The 19,010-nt window shown below is 40.9% G+C and overlaps 1 protein-coding gene across 3 annotated transcripts in view; it reads right to left on the minus strand.

Annotated features, from left to right (window-relative positions):
- The window catches only part of SLCO5A1 (solute carrier organic anion transporter family member 5A1), a 125,052-nt gene that overhangs the window by 56,267 nt on the left and 49,775 nt on the right, over positions 1-19,010 (minus strand). For 2 of the 3 annotated variants that reach the window (XM_067017347.1, XM_067017346.1), the window contains exons 4-5: positions 13,475-13,692; positions 1,360-1,524 (exon numbers count right to left, since the gene is read on the minus strand). In XM_067017347.1, the coding sequence (XP_066873448.1) occupies positions 1,360-1,524; positions 13,475-13,692 (383 nt within the window). The remainder of the gene's footprint in view (positions 1-1,359; positions 1,525-13,474; positions 13,693-19,010) is intronic. The other variant, XM_059042699.2, reaches the window with a different exon arrangement.

Here is a 19,010-nt window from a genome sequence, read left to right on the forward strand (position 1 = left end):
TGGGAGTTTTCACAATGCACACTGGTATATTAAGGGTTATGAAAAGTCCAGCAGCAAAGGACTCTGTAATATTTTGTTTAACTCAGGAAGCCCCAAATTTATTTGACTATGAACCTTCTTTCCAGTAACACCTCTAATATTGAAACTTAGTGTGGGAAATACTGAGACCACATTTGACTGTTACATGGCTTCAGATCTAACAACAAGACAACTCGTGGTTTCCCTGTCCAAGAACTGTTGCTCAATAAAGGTTAGTGTAAGAATTAAACAAAAAAATGGGATGTTCAGGGTTTCTGACAACCAAATTAAAATGTAATCTGTAAAGTTTACCTTACCATAAGCCAAACATATATTATTTAAAACCAACAGGAAAAAAAAAACAGATTTATAGGTGACAATTACAATGTCCATAGCAGTATACTCTTAATAAAAAGATTTGCTATCATGGACCCACAACCCAATATGTATGTCTTTTTATGGGCAAAATGAAATAAAGAACAAAATGATTACCCAAATAGTTCAACTTCTCTTTCTATACAATAATATAATTTTGTCTGCTGATTTTCAGATAATCCAAGCTTGCTGGGTTTGAATGTGGATGTGGAAGAGGAAAGTGGGAGCCGGCCATTGCAGAGGCTCTTGTAATTCTCCACTTAACTGCTTAAATATACTTTATTAATAAATTGAGCCTTAGGTAGATACAGTCATTTGACCATCTTTGAAATCACTAAGGAAACATCCAGGATATTACATGGTATAATACACTGAAAATCCCAATATCTGAGAATTCATGTTCCCACATTTCTGAGCACCCAATTTACTATGGAAAAAAAAAAAGATTTGAGCACAAAGTATTATGGGTCTATGTACCAACATAAAACATCATCTAAAACAAAATTCATAGATTGCCTTTCTAACTTCAAGCACCTCCAGTAATGCAATTAAAACCTGTTCACATTTATGAATGGAAAAATCCATGAAAATGATCTATATTTCAGATCATCAGTTTTTTAAAATTTAACACTTTCAGACTCATGTCAGACCATGAAAAGATTTATTCAGATTTAAGTTTGCCCATTTCATTCTTTTGAACTGAGAACTGTAAAAACACAAATATGCAAAGTTCTCCCTTTTCCAAAACACAGTTGGTGAAAATGTTACACTTTAGTACAATCTGAATTGAAGAGAAAACATTCAAAGACTTCCTCCTCCTAAAATCTGAGGTGGGGGAAGGTTGCTGTTCATGAACTTGAATTTAACACCTTGATGTTAGAACGAACTTTCTCTTTACTCATTGCATTTTAGTTTAGTGGTCAAAAATGATCATGGTTTCAAGGAGTTCTAACGGCAGTGCCTTACCAGTGTAGATGCTGGCATTGGAAGCTGGAATACCAAACTGTGACTCGATGAACTTGGGAATGAAGGTAATGAAAGCAGTTACAATGGCACTCTCAGCTGTGTATGACAAACTCACAAAAAGGAATGTCATGTTGCTTAAGATCCTGACAGCTGCTCTTGGTAGGTCTATAAAATGACAAAAATGACAAATGAATGTTATAAACAAGGGATGGAGAAGAAAAGAAAATTGAATTGCTTTTGAAATGAACTGGAAATAGCCATTCAGCAATATAGGAAAAATTGATGACTGATTAGAACTCATCCCCTTTATTTATTAAATAGATTTGGGGTTTTTTTTAGTTTTTCAACTAGGATAAGGAAATTTAATAAAGAATCTAAAAACATACCCATACACAAATATCCTTATAAGAAATACCCCCAACCTATGACTCCTGTTTCAAAAACTGCTTAAAATGAATGATTTGCATTTTTTATTGACTGAAATAATGGTATTCTTTGTTAAGACCCTGAAGTCTACTAAATGTATAAACTACCTGTAATATAGTCCTAAATTATAGTTTCCACTTCACCCAACTAACACTTCCCTGAGTAGGCGCACTTCTGAGATGCCAGCTCTCTGGCCTGACACCCACAGCAGAGGAATTGGTACATGATACGGGACAACTGTTCTTCCAGCCTCAGTATGAAACAGGAAATAATACAGCTAAAAAGGCACAAGGGATAAGGCCACCAGGTCAGACACTCCCAGAGACTTTGGATTGGAGAACAAACAGAAATGATCTCCAAAGGAGCAAGATAGCCCAGAGGTACGGGCTACGTACCTATCCAGCCACCTCTCAAGGAAGAGAGAAAAGTCTCATTTTTGAATCTAGGCATTTATTTCACAGAACTTGCCATATATATGCTTCAAGATGTATGTGCATTTTCATTACAGCATTATTTATAAGAGAAAAAATTTAGGGGAAAAAAATAAATGTCCATCAATGGGAAACGTTTACATAAATTATGGCACAGCCATGTAATGAAATACTATGTAGTAGTTAAAAATGAAATGGAGCTTTATGTACTAGCATAAAAGGAACTCCAAGAAATATTTTTGTTAATGAATAAAGCAAGCTGCTGCAAAAATATATATATGCCTGTGTGCATAAATATATATATATAATATTTAGGTAAAAAACAAACTAAAACAATGGATTTATATATGGTAGAAGGTATACATTTCAATATATATAATGCCAAGAAATGCTGTGAATGGGAGTAAGATTGGGAAAGAGAAATTTAAAAAGATTCTCGTGTATATACTTTTGTACAGTTTGCATGTTTGTAATGTGAATTAACTCACGTGTGTGATCTTTACATACCTTCGTGGAAAAGGTAAGCTTCATTACTTTTGACATGTACAGTCTCTCGGTTATCAGAACAGTTACCCCCTTATGCTACAACAGGGTCTTTCTTATGTCTGTGCTATTAACTGTATCCCCCACAAGTCTGATCGGCAGATGTCAAGCTCATCCATTGAGTCTCGAGATTAATCCCCTCCTGGAGGAAGCTGTCACAGCCCCTCCAGACAGATGAAGTACTCCTTCTCCGTGCTCCCACCACACGCTGTTCCTGTCCATAATGCTCATCCGTTCTTTTGTAGCTGCACATGTTTTTTCCCATTTGCTTCTTTCAAGAGAATGTAAATGCCATGAAGGCAGGACCTTGGTATATCTTTGTATGCCCAGCTCCTGGCACAGATCTGGCATTCAGTGGGCACCCCCAAAATATTCCTGGAATGTATTTATTTATTAACATTTTTTATTACATCACAGCAATAATTTGTACTAAAACAATATCCATATACTTATGAGAAAATGAAGGCTGTTCCAAAGATGCCTGATTTCCTCCTGGGGAGAGAGTTAGGTATTAAGGAAGCATATGTCATAAAATTAAGCGTAGTCCATTTGGTGCTGGACTTACCAAAAGCACAGAAAAATGTGAAGGACCAAATAGATCACCTTTTTTAAAGTGGGGCTCTTTAAAGCTAAAGAATCCTAAAGGGATGTAGATAAGATTATAAACTAAAAAGCCCATTAAAAGAAAAACTAAAATGTGAACAAAAGAACAAGGAGGAGATATACAACATTGGCTTTATCCAGCCTATCTGCGAGAGAAATAATTTGTATGCTTGAATTTTTCAGATAACTGGGCGATTGCCTTTTTAAGAGATAAAGGGCTTCCCTGGTGGCGCAGTGGGTGAGAGCCCGCCTGCCGATGCAGGGGACGCGGGTTCGTGCCCCGGTCCGGGAGGATCCCGCGTGCCGCGGAGCGGCTGGGCCCGTGAGCCGTGGCCACTGAGCCTGTGCGTCCGGAGCCTGTGCTCCGCAATGGGAGAGGCCACGGCAGTGAGAGGCCCGCGTACCACAAAAAAATAAAATAAAATAAACACCTTTTTTGGGCTTCCCTGGTGGCGCAGTGGTTGAGAATCCGCCTGCCGATGCAGGGGACACGGGTTCGTGCCCCGGTCCGGGAAGATCCCACATGCCGCAGAGCGGCTGGACCCGTGAGCCATGGCCGCTGAGCCTGCGCGTCCGGAGCCTGTGCTCCGCAACGGGAGAGGCCACAACAGTGAGAGGCCCGCGTATCACAAAAAAAATAAATAAATAAAAATAAACACCTTTTTAAAAATAATTTTTTGAGGTGAAGTTCACATAACATAAATTTAACTATTTTAAAGTCAACAATTCAGTGACATTTAGTACATTCACAATGGTATGCAATCAGCATCTCCGTCCAGTTTCGAAATACACTTTTTTATTATAAAAAAATTAATCATTTATGTTCGGGGATGAGGTTGGAATTCACCTTTATTTTATTTTTTATATTTTTAAATACTTTCTAAATTTTCAACCATGAACATGCATTGCTTTTATATTCCACCTCCCCCCGCAAAAAAAACCTTCAAATTTCAAAGTATGCAGCAGTATGTCATCCTCCTAGAGAAGTCTTCCCTGACTCAGGCCACTAACTTAGGAATTCCTTCCTCCTTTTTCTTCAACTTCCTCAGAAGGTATATACCTCCATTTTAAGACTTACATTTTATTATGCTTATTTTCCTTTCTGGCTCTCTTTGAGGCAAGGACTGTAACTTTTCATATATGTATCCTGAATTCTTCATCCTGTGGTAGTTGCTTAATAAAGATATTTGTGAAAGAGGAAAAGAAGCAAAGAAAGAGAAATTTTCTTAAGATAGACATTGCCAGCCATCTATCTCAATAATTAGAATGATACTTGGGAACCAGTCTAGTCCTTTCCTGAACGTCTTAGGTAATGCCAATTTCTTAAATCAAAGTAAAATTTGAGGGAAATATCAACTGAACAAGCAAAGAAAGGTGGCTTAAGTGAACTAAGTCAAACCAGGCACAGAATTCCCATTGGGCAAAGACAAGGAGACCATGGGTAAAAATGGAAACACCAGAGTTGGGGGTCATTGTTATGTAGAATGTGGAGATCTTTATAAAATAACATGATGCCAACATACAGGGCTGAACCTAAGCCTCAGCCTCAAGGGCTTGGGAAAGGCCCTCCAGAGGATGGGGAGAGGGAAAGTGCTGGAAAGAAAGGTAGTGGAAGCTCCATATAATAATTATAGTGGAATCGGGCCAGGTAAGAGTGTACCTCTGGCTGCAACACAGAAGCTTCTTTTTTCCCATAAGCTTTATGTTAATCACTTTTTCCCTATATTTTATAATGCTTTGACATCTTAAAAAGCTTGCTGGCTGGGGACAGACTAGACTACCAGTGCTTAGATATAGCAAGGGCTCAGCTAGGAGCACATCTTTTATATGGAAACCAACCAATCCTGAGTTTATATGATCAGCCACCTTGTTATTTAACTCTCACATGCCAAGCCAGTATTTCCCCTGCCCTAAACCACCCAGACAACTAGAAACCAACCCTACAGCCCAGAGCCTGCTGGAATCACTCAGACTAGCCAGTGGTAAGCTGTTTACTCTGTCTTGCCTTGTTTTTCCCATGGAAACCCCAATAAGGGCTCTGGCCTTGGCTTTCCCCTCACTCCTGTCTTTTGTTTCCTGACCAGTACCTGGTGCTTCCCCTTTGGCCCCATATGGCATGGTGTGTCCCCTTCTCTTGGGAAATGTAAGTAATAAATTCTTCTTTCAATGGCATTGACTTCTCCATACCATCACTCAGTCACCTCCATAAATTAAAATCCTGGAATCGCTTTCTTTAACATCTCTCCACGAAATTTCCTTTACCTCCAATCTTTTAGTTCTTACTATTTATATACTTTTAAGCCTTCAGATGCATCAAAATGCTGTGGAAACATACCATCACCATGCAGTGAAAACCTCAATAACCTCCTTTGTGGCATGTAAATCTTGCACCCTCCTGTATATCTCATGGACTTGTAGCAGATACAACTTTACGATGCCTATTACGAAGGAGCATCAAACTATTTTTAGTCATGCCTTCCTGTAAAAGCAAAACCAAAGTCGCTCTTCGTATGTAACATGGACAACACAGGACCCCAAGTGTCCCCATTTCCTTTGGAACTAATGATGTCCCTGGGTTCCCCAATCACAAGTCCCCACTAAAGCATTCCAGTTTCTTCCCCCACCCCACAGCATACTGACAAGTGGCATTCCCTGTTTGCCAATAAAAGAGAAGAAGGAACTGGATGACCCTGGCATCCCACAGTCACCGCTGGGTGAGCACAGAGGGCTCCTGAGCCACTTACCTGCCAACAGTGGGCAGAAACGGTGGCCACTGGGGCCCAAAATACATTATTCATGGTTACTGGCCACAGTACAATCTTGCTTGCTTAAATCTAATGAGTATTTATATATATTTCTAAGTAGATACTACTCTGATGAGTAGTAGTCGCACAGTTAATTTGCACTGAGTATTTGAAAAGTGTTTTCTTTTTTAGGAATTCTTTGCCATTCCTGCTACCATCTACAATTTGCCTCTTAAGCTGAAGGTACAACAAATAAATGTAAAAGAGAAATGAAACAAACAAATAGATATAGAGAAAATGAGATGAATGGATAAAGAAGATGTGGCATATGTTTACAATGGAACACTACTCAGCCATGAAAAAGAATGAGATTCTGCCATTTGCAACAACATGGATGGACCTAGAGGGTATTATTCTTTTTTTTTTTTTTTTTTGGCAGTACACAGGCCTCTCACTGCTGTGGCCTCTTCCCGTTGTGGAGCACAGGCTCCGGACGCGCAGGCTCAGCGGCCATGGCTCACGGGCCCAGCCGCTCCGCGGCATGTGGGATCCTCCCGGACCGGGGCACGAACCCGCGTCCCCTGCATCGGCGGGCGGACTCTCAACCACTGTGCCACTAGAGAAGCCCTAGAGGGTATTATTCTTAGTAGAATAAGTCAGACAGAGAAAGACAAATACTCTGTAATCACTTATATGTGGAATCTAAAGAGTAAAACAAAACAATGCGTATAGCAAAACAGAAGCAGACTCACAGATACAGAGAACAAACCACTGGTTACCAGTGGGAATAGGAAAAGGGGCAGGGGCAAAATAGGTATATGGGATTAAGAGATACAAACTACTGTGTTTAAAATAAATAAGCAACAAGGGTATATTATGCAGCACAGGGAAATATAGCTATTATTTTGTAATAACTTTAAATGGAGTATAATCTGTAAAGATACTGAATCACTATATCGCACACACAAAACTAATGTAATATTGTACATCAACTATATCAATACTTCAATTAAAAAAAGAAAAATAAATTCATCATATTTCCTTGAAAAAAAAGAAATAGAGGAGATGTAAATAGAGCAGAACATCAAAGCCAGAGAAAATAATTAAATATTTCTATGAGACTCTTCCTGGGCTTCAAATCTGACCCTCAGTTTCCTGGCCACCAAAGCAGAAAGCTGTATAATCATCATTAGCAGAAACATTCTAATTGCCTTGTGGAAAAGGAAGCTTTTCTTAACTATGTTCTAGAGCAGTGATTCTCACAGTGTTGTCCTTAACCATCAGCCTCTGGATCACCTGGGAACTTGTTAAAATGCATATCCTCAGGGCTTCCCTGGTGGCACAGTGGTTGAGAGTCCGCCTGCCGATGCGGGGGACGCGGGTTCGTGCCCTGGTCCGGGAGGATCCCGCGTGCCGCGGAGCGACTAAGCCCGTGAGCCATGGCCGCTGGGCCTGCGCGTCCGGAGCCTGTGCTCCGCGACGGGAGAGGCCACGACAGTGAGAGGCCCGCGTACCGCAAAAAAAAGAAAAAAATGCATATCCTCAGGCCACACCTCAGGCTTCCTGAATCAGACACTCTGGGCTGGGGTCCAGCACTCTGGGTTTCAGAAGCCCCCGTGGTGCTTCCTAGGTAGGCTAAGTGTGAGAACTCTGTTCTCCAGAAATAGGGTTTTATATAAAGGACACTGAGCAATGCTCTTAGGGCGAATATGGGGAATTCAAGCAACAGTTTTCAACAGAAGATGCAAACCTAGGGCTAAAGTGCAATTCAGCAAAAGAGCAAAGGCAGAACACAAGAGGCTAAGATGGCATGTCCCAGGCATGTGGCTTCTGGTGATCTCTCTTTGCTGAGTCAAGTATTGCCTCTAACATATTCCATGCTACACTAGGTTTCAAAACACCTAGCCAAGAGCCGCATGCAATGGTTCTTTTTTCTTAGGCAACTCAAATTCAGAATTTATTCCCTCCACCCCTCTATTCCTCTCTCCATCATCTGAGGTTGAAACCCTGAAACCGACTTTGGTACCTCCCTCCCCATCATTCCCATAGCAGTTGCCACATTCTCTAAACACAACCTCTTCCTTCCCTCCTCATCATTCAATAATTCATTTTTCAAATATTTATTGAGCATCTACTAGATGGTGGCAATTTATCAAGGAGCATCATGGACAAAAATTCCTTGCCTTCCTGGAGCTTACTTTCTCAATACGGAGACTACAAATAAGATAAGTAAAATACATAGTATACTACATAGTGATGAGTGCTAAGGAGAAAACTAAAGGAGAGAAAGAGGTAAGCTTTGGAGAGGAAGGTAGAAATTTTTAAATATGGTGGCCAAGAAAGGCCTCATTGAGAAGGGACCATTTGAGTAATACCCTGAAGGAAGTGAGAGGGTGTGGGAGAGAGCATTCCCCATATGGGAATGGCAAGTGCAAAGGCCCTGAGGTGAGAGTGTGCTGGCGGCTTTGAGGACCAGCGATGAGCCCAATGTGGTTGAAGTAGAATGAACAAATGGGATTGCAAGAAGGATATGGGGGCAGGCAGGTAACCAGGGGTTAGACTGGGAGACCACAGAAGCTTTAAGCAGAGGAGTGGCATTTCAACAGGATCCTTCTGGCTGCAGAGTTGAAAGCAACTGAAAGGGGACAGGGAGGGAATTCACTGGCGGTCCAGTGGTTAGGGCTCTGCGTTTCCATTGCAGGGGGCATGGGTTAGATCCTGGTCAGGGAGCTAAGATACCATCCCGGCATGGCCAAAAAAAAAAAAACCAATTTAGCATGCTACTGCCCTTTCCATCTGTACTAAGCAAAAACCATCATCACCTCTCTCGGGCTCTGTCAGTAGCTTTCTAGCTGGGCGCCCTCCTTCCATTCCACTCCCTTCCGTCCCTAATCTACCTAATGGAGTGCTTGCCAAAGGCTGCTCAAACCTCCCCACTGCCCATTTGGGCCAAACTCAGTTAAGGTTAGAACTCTCTACGCACAATATGGTCCCACCTTACCCTCCCAGGCTTCCACCGTGCACATCCAACACACCAACCACAATACACTCGCTCAGCATTTTCAAATACATCACCCAGTCTGACCTTCTTGCCTTTGCTTTCTCTGACTGGAATACCCACACCATCCCACCTCCACCTAGTGACGTTCTCCCGGTCTTCCAAGGTCCATCACAAATCCCACCTCCTCCATGAAACCTTTCCTCATCCCTCAACTAGATGTTCCCCCATCAGCCTCTGACGCACCATCTTCCTTTTTGGCCATTAGCATATTTCCATCTGTACTTGTCCTGCCTCCCTCAATGGACTATAAGCTCTCTGAGGGCAAACCATGGCTCACTCATCCTCCGATCTGCCACAGCTTGGAGTACAGCAGCTTCTACAGAGTGAATAGTCATTGAATTAAATGATGACAACATCACCCTCTAGTGATCAATACTCTATAACTTCCAACAGCCTCTTTCAATCAGTGCATCACCTCAGAGTAGCTATTTTACTTAGGATGATAAATATATTCTACTTGAACACAAACAAAAGTCTAGCAGAGAAAGTCTGTTATACTTTATGCTGATTAATAATGCCAAGTAATGAAACTTAAAAGGTTAAAAGTGGACACAAAAATAAACATTTTCTTACGATTAACTGCTACCCAAAGCTTTCTATTTAGGAAAATACCCAGTTAAAGTTAGAAGACTTTTAAAATGCTGGACCTTAAACCTCAGGAAAATTGATCCACTTAAATATTTTAACTGTTTATTTTTATGGGTAGCATAAAATATTGAAGCAATCAATGCTAATCTCTTTATGGGAAGGTGATGCAGACACACTAAAAATTCTACTTTCTCCTTTGTGGTGTTTTAAAACAGTCTCATTCCTGCATAATTTATAATAAGAATCTAGAAACACTGAGTCAGATTTTCCCAATGTCTATCATTAAAATGTGGAGGCAGAGGGTAGAGAGTGTAGTGTATTTTCTTCTTGCATTCTCTGCAATAAAACTTCTCAAAGAGCACCGTTCTGTATGGCCTAAATCATTTTTGTTTTTAGGAACTACAAAATACTAACTTGGCCACCTTTCCACCTTCTCTTTGAAGAAGCTAATATTGCTGTACAGATTTCAAATATAAAATAAAGGCTAAAAGGAGCCTTACTCCAAAACACAGGACAAGGAAAAAGAAGATCTGGGAATCAAACTCAGATTTAACTCAAAATGGAATCTTAGCAACCACTCTTTCATTCAAGACCTAAATAATGAATCTCAGCTTTGTAATACAAATTATGTCAGTGATGAAATGATTCCCAGAGATTTAACTGATCTTTTTGAAAATCAGATTAAGTTTTAGACTGCCATTTCCTATAGGTGAAGGTATTAGAAACCAAAATGTGCAAGATATATATGAATTAATTTTAAATATTATATTTGAACATTATTCCAATGTCATCAAGATCACTTGAATAATTTTCAGCAAAACATTTTCACTTTATATTCCCATTTAAACAGGATTCCTTTCTAACAAAAGAAAGTGTCTCTGGAAGTTCCAGGTCTAGATGCAATTAGAGAATCCAGTGCAAGGAGAAGTAATAAAATAAGCCAGATCTGCGTCCTAATCAGGAAGGTTCACTGCCGAAGTAAGATCAGTCATCATAATTAAGGCATAGAGTGAAAAAGTTGAGAATTTATCAGAAATACTGACAAGAAAACCAGAATGAAAATGGATTTTAAAAACCAACTACCGGGCTTCCCTGGTGGCGCAGCGGTTGAGAGTCCACCTGCCGATGCAGGGGACGCGGGTTCGTGCCCCGGTCCGGGAAGATCCCACATGTCGCAGAGCGGCTGGGCCCGTGAGCCATGGCCGCTGAGCCTGTGAGTCCGGAGCCTGTGCTCCGCAACGGGAGAGGTCACAGCAGTGAGAGGCCCGCGTACCCCAAAAAAAAAAAAAAAAAAAAAAAAAAAAAGCCAACTACCCATCACTGTCAAAAGACTCCTCTTATTCTTTCCTCTAAAAGAAAATATCCTGAGCCATCAAATTGAACATAGAAAAGATGAAGAAGAACAATCCTTAGCCGTACAAGAAGACATCCAATAAAATAGTACATAGATTCAATTCTGAAAAATAATTTTAAAATCCCATGATGGCTTTTACCACTTTAGAACCTGCCTGCCTAAGTGAGCTTTCCCCCAAAAGCAGGAGTTGAGTTAAGGATTCAAGGTCAAACAGTTTATTGGGGAGATTCAGGAAGCACTGGATGGCAGTGTGGATGTGATGCAGAGGAAGAAAGGGTGGCTTATAAAGGATCTAGAAACATACCTCAGGATCGTCTCACCCATGAGGGGATGGAGCTGGAATGTTTATCAGCCATTGGTTAAGATGGCTTTAGGGGTGGGAGGCCAGGGTGTTAATTCTTTGGCACTTGAAGTCTGCAGGAGTCAAGCACCTTCCCAGCCTACAGAGAAGACCTTCAAGCAAAAGAAGACCCACAGACCTTCAGGAGGTCCCCCACCTTGACAATGGGAAGGTCCCACAGTACAGACGGGGCACTGAAAGCACTGTTCACACTGGCTCCTCCAAGGACTTCATTCCCATCAACGGGTGTATCCGCTGTTGGTATTTCATATCAGTCTTCTCTCTCCCTTTTCTCTACTATCCAACAGAGCATATATTCTACATTCGAGCCATCTACCTCTAAGCTATAAAATATACCATTTTAGCTTAGCCTTTATTTCCCCCCTTGAGTCTACTTGATAGTCTCTGTAAATTAAAACTCTTAGTCTATTCCTATGTTGTAAATTTTTCAACATCAACTTTGCTCTCGACTGGGTTGTTTAAAAAAAAAAAAAAAAGTCACTCCCTTGGTAGTATTATGGTCCATCATGCATCCACGAAAAATGATGGACTGGTCCACAGGGTAAGAGCTACCATCCAGAGAATCTTTTATGTTATGAGAGCAGAAGAGGTAATTTTGGCAGTTCCAAAAGTACACATTGTCCCAAAATAATGAGGAGGGAGCGGGGAAGGCAAATCTAAAACTTAACTGGGAAGAAGCATCTCCAATGAAATGTCACTTCACTGCTTTGAACAAATATAGTCTTTAAAAATAGTCCAATCTAACCATTCTTAGGCTGCAGGGACAGTTCCATAATATATTCGTAACTTCCTTCTAGGCCTGAAAGGTTCCTCTTTGCCTTTACTGTGTACATATGTTAAAATGAGATGATAGGGGCTTCCCTGGTGGCGCAGTGGTTGAGAATCCGCCTGCCGATGCAGGGGACGCGGGTTCGTGCCCCGGTCCGGGAAGATCCCACGTGCCGCGGAGCGGCTGGGCCCGTGAGCCATGGCCGCTGCGCCTGCGCGTCCGGAGCCTGTGCTCCGCAACGGGAGAGGCCCCAACAGTGAGAGGCCCGCGTACCGAAAAAAAATAAAAAAATAAAAATAAAATGAGCTGATAATGTGCGTAGGTACATTTACCCTAAAACAACGTTAACTGATGTAAGCACTTGACAAATATTATGCTTCGTAAGTTAGAAAAATCAATTCAGAGAATTCAAGAAATAAGCAGGAACTAATGGGAATGTAGCATTATAGGTTTCTTGGAATAAAGGGATTTATTGCCATTCAACAGAGGTATTGAATATGGAACAAAAATGGCTTGGTTAAGATTAGGTTGTTTAGATTTGAGATTGCCTAATCTGGCTCTAATAAAGTCATTATTTTTAAGAGAGAGAAAGATGAAAAATTAGACCAGTACACATCACTGGAACTCTCTGGACGTTTTTATGCTGGGTTTGGAGACCCATCCCCTGGTTGCCCTTCTCCATGGCCACTTTCAAGATCTGACAGAGCCACTGTGGAACAAGATGCTTTCCTAGGGGTACGTTTTATATTTATGTAAGTAAGGATCAGGCCACACTATCAAACGCGTGGTCCCCTGAGACAAACCATCCATTGCATACTGCAATAATTATTTTAAAAACCAGACATCTCTAATTACAGTATGAAGTCTTCACCTTTAGCACCTAAATCAGTGCTTCTCAAACTATCTGTGACGAAGGACTATTTTTAAATGATTATTTCTAGTCTATTGTTACTGATACTTTTGCAAGATACATTAAAGATGAATTACTCGAAAATGAAATATTTAAAACATACAAAATTTAAGCCCAATTTATTATTGTTGTTATTAGATTCAACAGACACATAATTACTCTGTCAAATTTTTTTTTTTAAGTTTCTCAACATTTACTCTCAATTTCAGCCCATAGTCTGCCACAGACCAGTAACTGCTGGTGGGCAGCAGCGGCCGGGGACCACACTTTGAGTAGCACTGATCGGAAGCTCCATGCACGTATTTATTCAAAAGATATACTTTACCTCTGACATCCTTTCCAAATCCTATAGAAGAAACTTTTTTGTCCACTTCTTCACAATTGTTTGGTTTCTCCTTCATAACGTCATCGTCACCAGCAACATCAGCAGAGTATTTTTTCTTTCTCTTTTTCTTGTGTCGAGGAGGAAGCTTTTTTGGAAAAGTAAACATTGGGAATATCACAAGAAACATTGCAATGGCACAAAGGAGGAATCCACTCCACCTAAAAAATTGGGAAATGTGAATAGCATTTATGGCTTTGGTATTATGAGTGTGAACAAATTAGCAAAGTAGAAGTTTGTGGTGATAAATTTCCCCAGAGAAAACTTTTTACCTTCATCAAGTGTACAGCAGTAAGAAGTCAGACAACCTAAGAAAATATAGTAGGGAATCCTCCCTTTCTGCGGTATAAATGAGAAATCTACCCAGTAATTACGCTAGTATTATAATGACTATTACAATCAGCAGCCTGACTAGAATTTCATCCAATTCAAGTATTTTTGAGCACATATATGCTAGTTCTGCTAATTAAAATTGTTAGTCCTACTACAGTGTGCATCTAATAGCTCATAAATTTAAGAGAAAAATAACATAGAGTCTATAGCATGCTTTCTGGACCAATATGGACACTTTTTTCTTAGAAGAAAACCATTAATATGTGGTATGAAATGTATTTCACATTGCGGACGGCATTCAAATATTTTTCTGCAAGCACTTAAGAATGTATTAACCCTTCTTAGCTGGTCTTCCCAAACTTAACCAAGTATGAGCGGAGCTGAAGACATTTACACTCAATCTTTGCCTTCAAGAACTTACAATCTGCTTGTAAGCGAGCTAAAGATATAAGAAATGATCCCAAGCAATTCCAAGAAATGCAAGAATGTCCACAATTGTTAGATCATGTGGTATAGAAGATGAATGTTATAAAAATTCAGAAGGGAAGTCAATGTGTCAGACACAAAATTACTCTGTCAAAATTTTTTTTTAAGTTTCTCAACATTTACTCTCAATTTCAGCCCATATTCTGCCACAGACCAGTAACTGCTGGTGGGCAGCAGTGGCCGGGGACCACACTTTGAGTAGCACTGATCTGGAACTTGAGAAGTGGGACTTGAGCTATGTAGAATTCTGTCTTTAGACTCATCTGAGGTTGCCACGCTGAGGAAACTAGGAAGCAAATACAGAGTAGATCTCTAATTCTAGTCCTGTATTAGAACATGTGTTAAAGGCCTTGGGCTTCTTGCCTGCATAATTCCCCAAGGGCAAGTTTTCAGTCCCCTTTCAACCTTTTTTTTACCAAATAGAGGTCCCTGGTCCTGCTTAACAGGGTCACTAACTTTCCAGCTAGGATTCCTCAACTCCAAACTCTGTCCTCAAAGTTTCCAAGTTCATAAACGCTCCGATTCTGGCCTCTGTATCAATACTTTCCCATCCATTTTTATCAGAACGCAAACAGCATTCTAAGCATTCATGTTGAATATAACCCAGTAAGAATATAGACCAACTGCAAAGTGAAAATTCATTTTTAGGAAATAAGTGTTTCTATTAAAATGCTGTTATCGGCTGCTAAAGGTCACAGCTTAACTGAGAGAATGATTCCTAGAACCATCATTAATAATCCAGTGTGCTACTTTCAAAGATACTTAACTTTATATCCAATTAAGATATTAAAGCAATCAGAAAAAGTTTTCATTTTTAGAAGACTGCTCAGGGCAGACTTCCAGTAATCTCAATGATTCAGTATTTAATCACGAACCCAGTGCCTAACACAGGTTAGGTACTCAAAAAATTTCCTAAATAAATAAATTGAATGAGATAGGTGTTTTAAAAACAGAGCCATCTGTCTGCAGGGACATACTATGATAATATCTGGCCCTTCTTGTACTTGGCTGCGTACGAGGACTTTACTAACACAGCCCTGCCTTTATCTTTCTTGAATTTCTTTCTGCAAACTCTGCATTCAAGTCCCCTGAACCCCTGAGTTTCCTGGACCTCTCATGCTCTCTCCAGAAGAGGGCAGGCAGCAGACTATAAGAGGGGCAGTACTTGAGCTGTGCCTTCGGACTGACCTGGGTTTGTTGTTTTTTTATTATTATTTTATGTTTTTTGCGGTACGCGGGCCTCTCACTGTTGCAGCCTCTCCCGTTGCGGAGCACAGGCTCCGGACGCGCAGGCTCGGCGGCCATGGCTCACGGGCCCAGCCGCTCCGCGGCACGTGGGATCTTCCCGGACCGGGGCACGAACCCGTGTCCTCTGCATCGGCAGGCGGACTCTCAACCACTGCGCCACCAGGGAAGCCCCTGACCTGGGTTTTTATCCTGTCTTTCCCACTTACTAGCTCTAAGATCCTGGGGAAATTAGTTTGCTTTTCTGAACAGGCTTTCTCATCTGAAAGGGAAGTAATAATAACTTTTGTGGGGTGGGGGGTCATCAAAATTAATAAGACAATGTATAAGACCTAATAAAATGCCTGCCGCCAAAGCAACAATAAATTCATGGTAGCTAGTTTTGTTTTTTATGTAGATCTGCACTCAGGGTTCCCACCTCCACCCAGAGCCATTGACTTAAAATTATATGCAAACATCAAAGATACACTCAGAGTACCCCAAAGGGAGAAGATAACAGAAGAAGGGAAAGAATTATAGTGAATAGACAAAAAAATTAAAAAATGTTTAGGGACATTTCTAAGCAGAGCAAATTGGTCTCCGGTAACATGGAAGTTAACACGTGATATAATGGTGGTGCTAAACAGGACCTGGGGAAAAGCTAAGTAAGGCAAGGAAGTGTCCATTAGATGTTGGAAAAAGACACATCAGTAAGAGCTAAAATTGAAAAGCCAGGGCTCCTGACTCCCTTTCATGAACCATTACTCAGAGACTATTCATGAAGGGAGGACAGTAAAGTACCTTGACTAAAACCTCCACCCTGGACTCAATTTCTTGTCCAGGTCCCACTGACTCTGAGACTTTGGGCAAGGTGTTCAAGTCGCTGATCATCAACATCCTCATCTGCAAAATGGGCACACTCTTAGTGACTACATGTGGTTGTTATAAGGCTTCAATGAAAATGTTGGTAAAGCTCTTAGAATAATGCTTGATACACAGCACCCGACTGATATTAGCATTATTCACTCATTCCTTCCTTCCCCCTTCCAGCATATATTTACCAAATAACCTATCATTGCCACTAGGCACCACAGAAACTAACATTGTATCAAATAACTCTGTCTTTGTTCAATGTAGAAGTCTGTTACAAACAGAGCTACTCAATAAACAAAATTCATTTTCAAAGAGACCCCCCCTAGTATACATTTCTACATTGACAACTTTTATCATTTGTAGAATACTGAGCCATTAAAATGAATAAAACTACTTGAACATTGATTAAATTCAAAGGACTGAATAATAGCTCACACACATTATGTAGGAAGAACTGCTTAGAGATACACATACATAGACTCATTTATTCCTCACAACAAGCCTATCAAGTAGGTGCTGCAACTATTTCCATTTCATGGATTAAAACAACCCCCGGGGGCTCAGGGAAGTTAAGTAACTTCCCCAAGGTCACACAGTTACTAGGTGGCAGACTGGGATTTAAAACCAGGGGAGTGTGGCTTCAGGGTCTGCACTCAATTGTTCCACTGTGCTACCAACTGGGTTAATGTCTACAAGAAAACTTTTAGAAAACAGCATAAAGCACTTGTAATCTTAAAACTCCTGCTTCCTTGCCCTCTCCTTGCCCCTGAGCTGTCCTCCTTGCCTTTCTCCTTCCGGATGTTCCCTTATTGCCATGTTCTTCTCATGGAAATCTATACAGAACACAGATTATACATGGGATGTTCATAGATATATTTTAACAATCTAGTTTTCTGAGAACTTTAAAAAAAATCTTTACTCTGAATTATTTCAGAACTGCAAAGAAAACAGTAGAGGCCAAAAATTTCACTATTGATCAAGAACTTTAAATTCCTGTGTCATTCCCCTACAGCTGACAAGGGAACACTCCCTTTTGCATGATTGGAAAATTCTACCAGGCCAGGCTCATCTAGATCTTAGCACTTCCACCTTCAAAGAGTATTTACTTATAAAAATAACAGGTGTTCTATAATTTAATTAATATTTATTAACTGCTTAGAAAATAGTGTTAAACATTATTCTCACACAGCTCAAGTTATGAGGTTACTAACTTATAATGAAACACAGAGAGAACACAAGTAGTCTAAGAAACTCTTTAGAAAGTAATTACTTGACACTATTTTCTAATGAATGCAATTCTCTGTTCTAAAATGAAAATTTCTTATCAGTGTATGCCTATTACCAATCCACGTTTAATGAATTTGGGATGCCGATACTTTGAGCGAGTGCTTGCAATCGTGAAGACATAACTCGTCATGTTCAAGTTGAGAATTGGGAAGAATTCAAATGCAGCCCTTGGAGATACGGATAAGTAACCTATCAGGCAAAGTCGGAGTTCTCATTCTAAATCCCAAACTTACTTATTTAGCAAGACAATTACAGGCTAGCAAGTGAGAGAGTGGCTACATCTCCAGCACACCCAAGGAAAGGAACTGTTACCGAGTGAAAAGATTCACTAAGCGTGGGACAGTGGAAACGCAGGGCTAGAGTCCTGGGCAGTGGAGAAGGACAAAGCAGAAACACAACTATAATAAGGAAGTGGGAGAAAATATTTTTTTAAAGGCACAGAAAAGATAATGAAAGCTGTGATTAAAGTACACAGGAAAGTTCCGACACAGCCGCGTTCCCCTTTTCCTTCACTCTGCTATGAAGAAAACAGCCATCTCGGGGCTTCCCTGGTGGCGCAGTGGTTAAGAGTCCACCTCCCAATGCAGGGGACACAGGTTCGAGCCCTGGTCTGGGAAGATCCCACATGCCATGGAGCAACTAAGCCCGTGTACCGCAACTACTGAGTCTGTGCTCTAGAGCCCACAAGCCACAACTACTGAAGCCCACGTGCCACAACTACTGAAGCCCGCGCGCCTAGAGCCTGTGCTCCGTGACAAGAGAAGCCACCGCAATGAGAAGCCCACACACCACACAAAGAGTGGCCCCCACTCGCCGCAACTAGAGAAAGCCCGTGTGCAGCAACAATGCAGCCAAAAATAAAATAAAATAAATTAAAAAAAAAAAAAAGAAAGAAAACAGCCATCTCAAACCTAAAGAGCGTGGATTAAACTGATGTTCCCGACTCCTCTGGGTTAGTTTCCCATTGCTGTTATAACAAATCACCACAGGCGGCATGGCTTAAGACAACACAAATGTATCATCTTAGAGTTCTGGAGGTCAGAAGTAAAAACTGGGTTGGCGGGACTGCATTCCTTCTGGAGTCTCCAGGGGAAAACCTGGCTCCTTGCTTTTCCTAGCTTCTGCAATCCACCTGCATTCCTTGGTTCATGGTCCCTCCCTCCATCTTTTTTTTTTTTTTTTTTTTTGTGATACGCGGGTCTCTCACTGTTGTGGCCTCTCCCTTCGCGGAGCACAGGCTCCGGACGCGCAGGCTCAGTGGCCATGGCTCACGGGC

Source organism: Kogia breviceps, chromosome 17, assembly GCF_026419965.1.
Source record: "Kogia breviceps isolate mKogBre1 chromosome 17, mKogBre1 haplotype 1, whole genome shotgun sequence".
NCBI lineage: Eukaryota > Metazoa > Chordata > Mammalia > Artiodactyla > Physeteridae > Kogia > Kogia breviceps.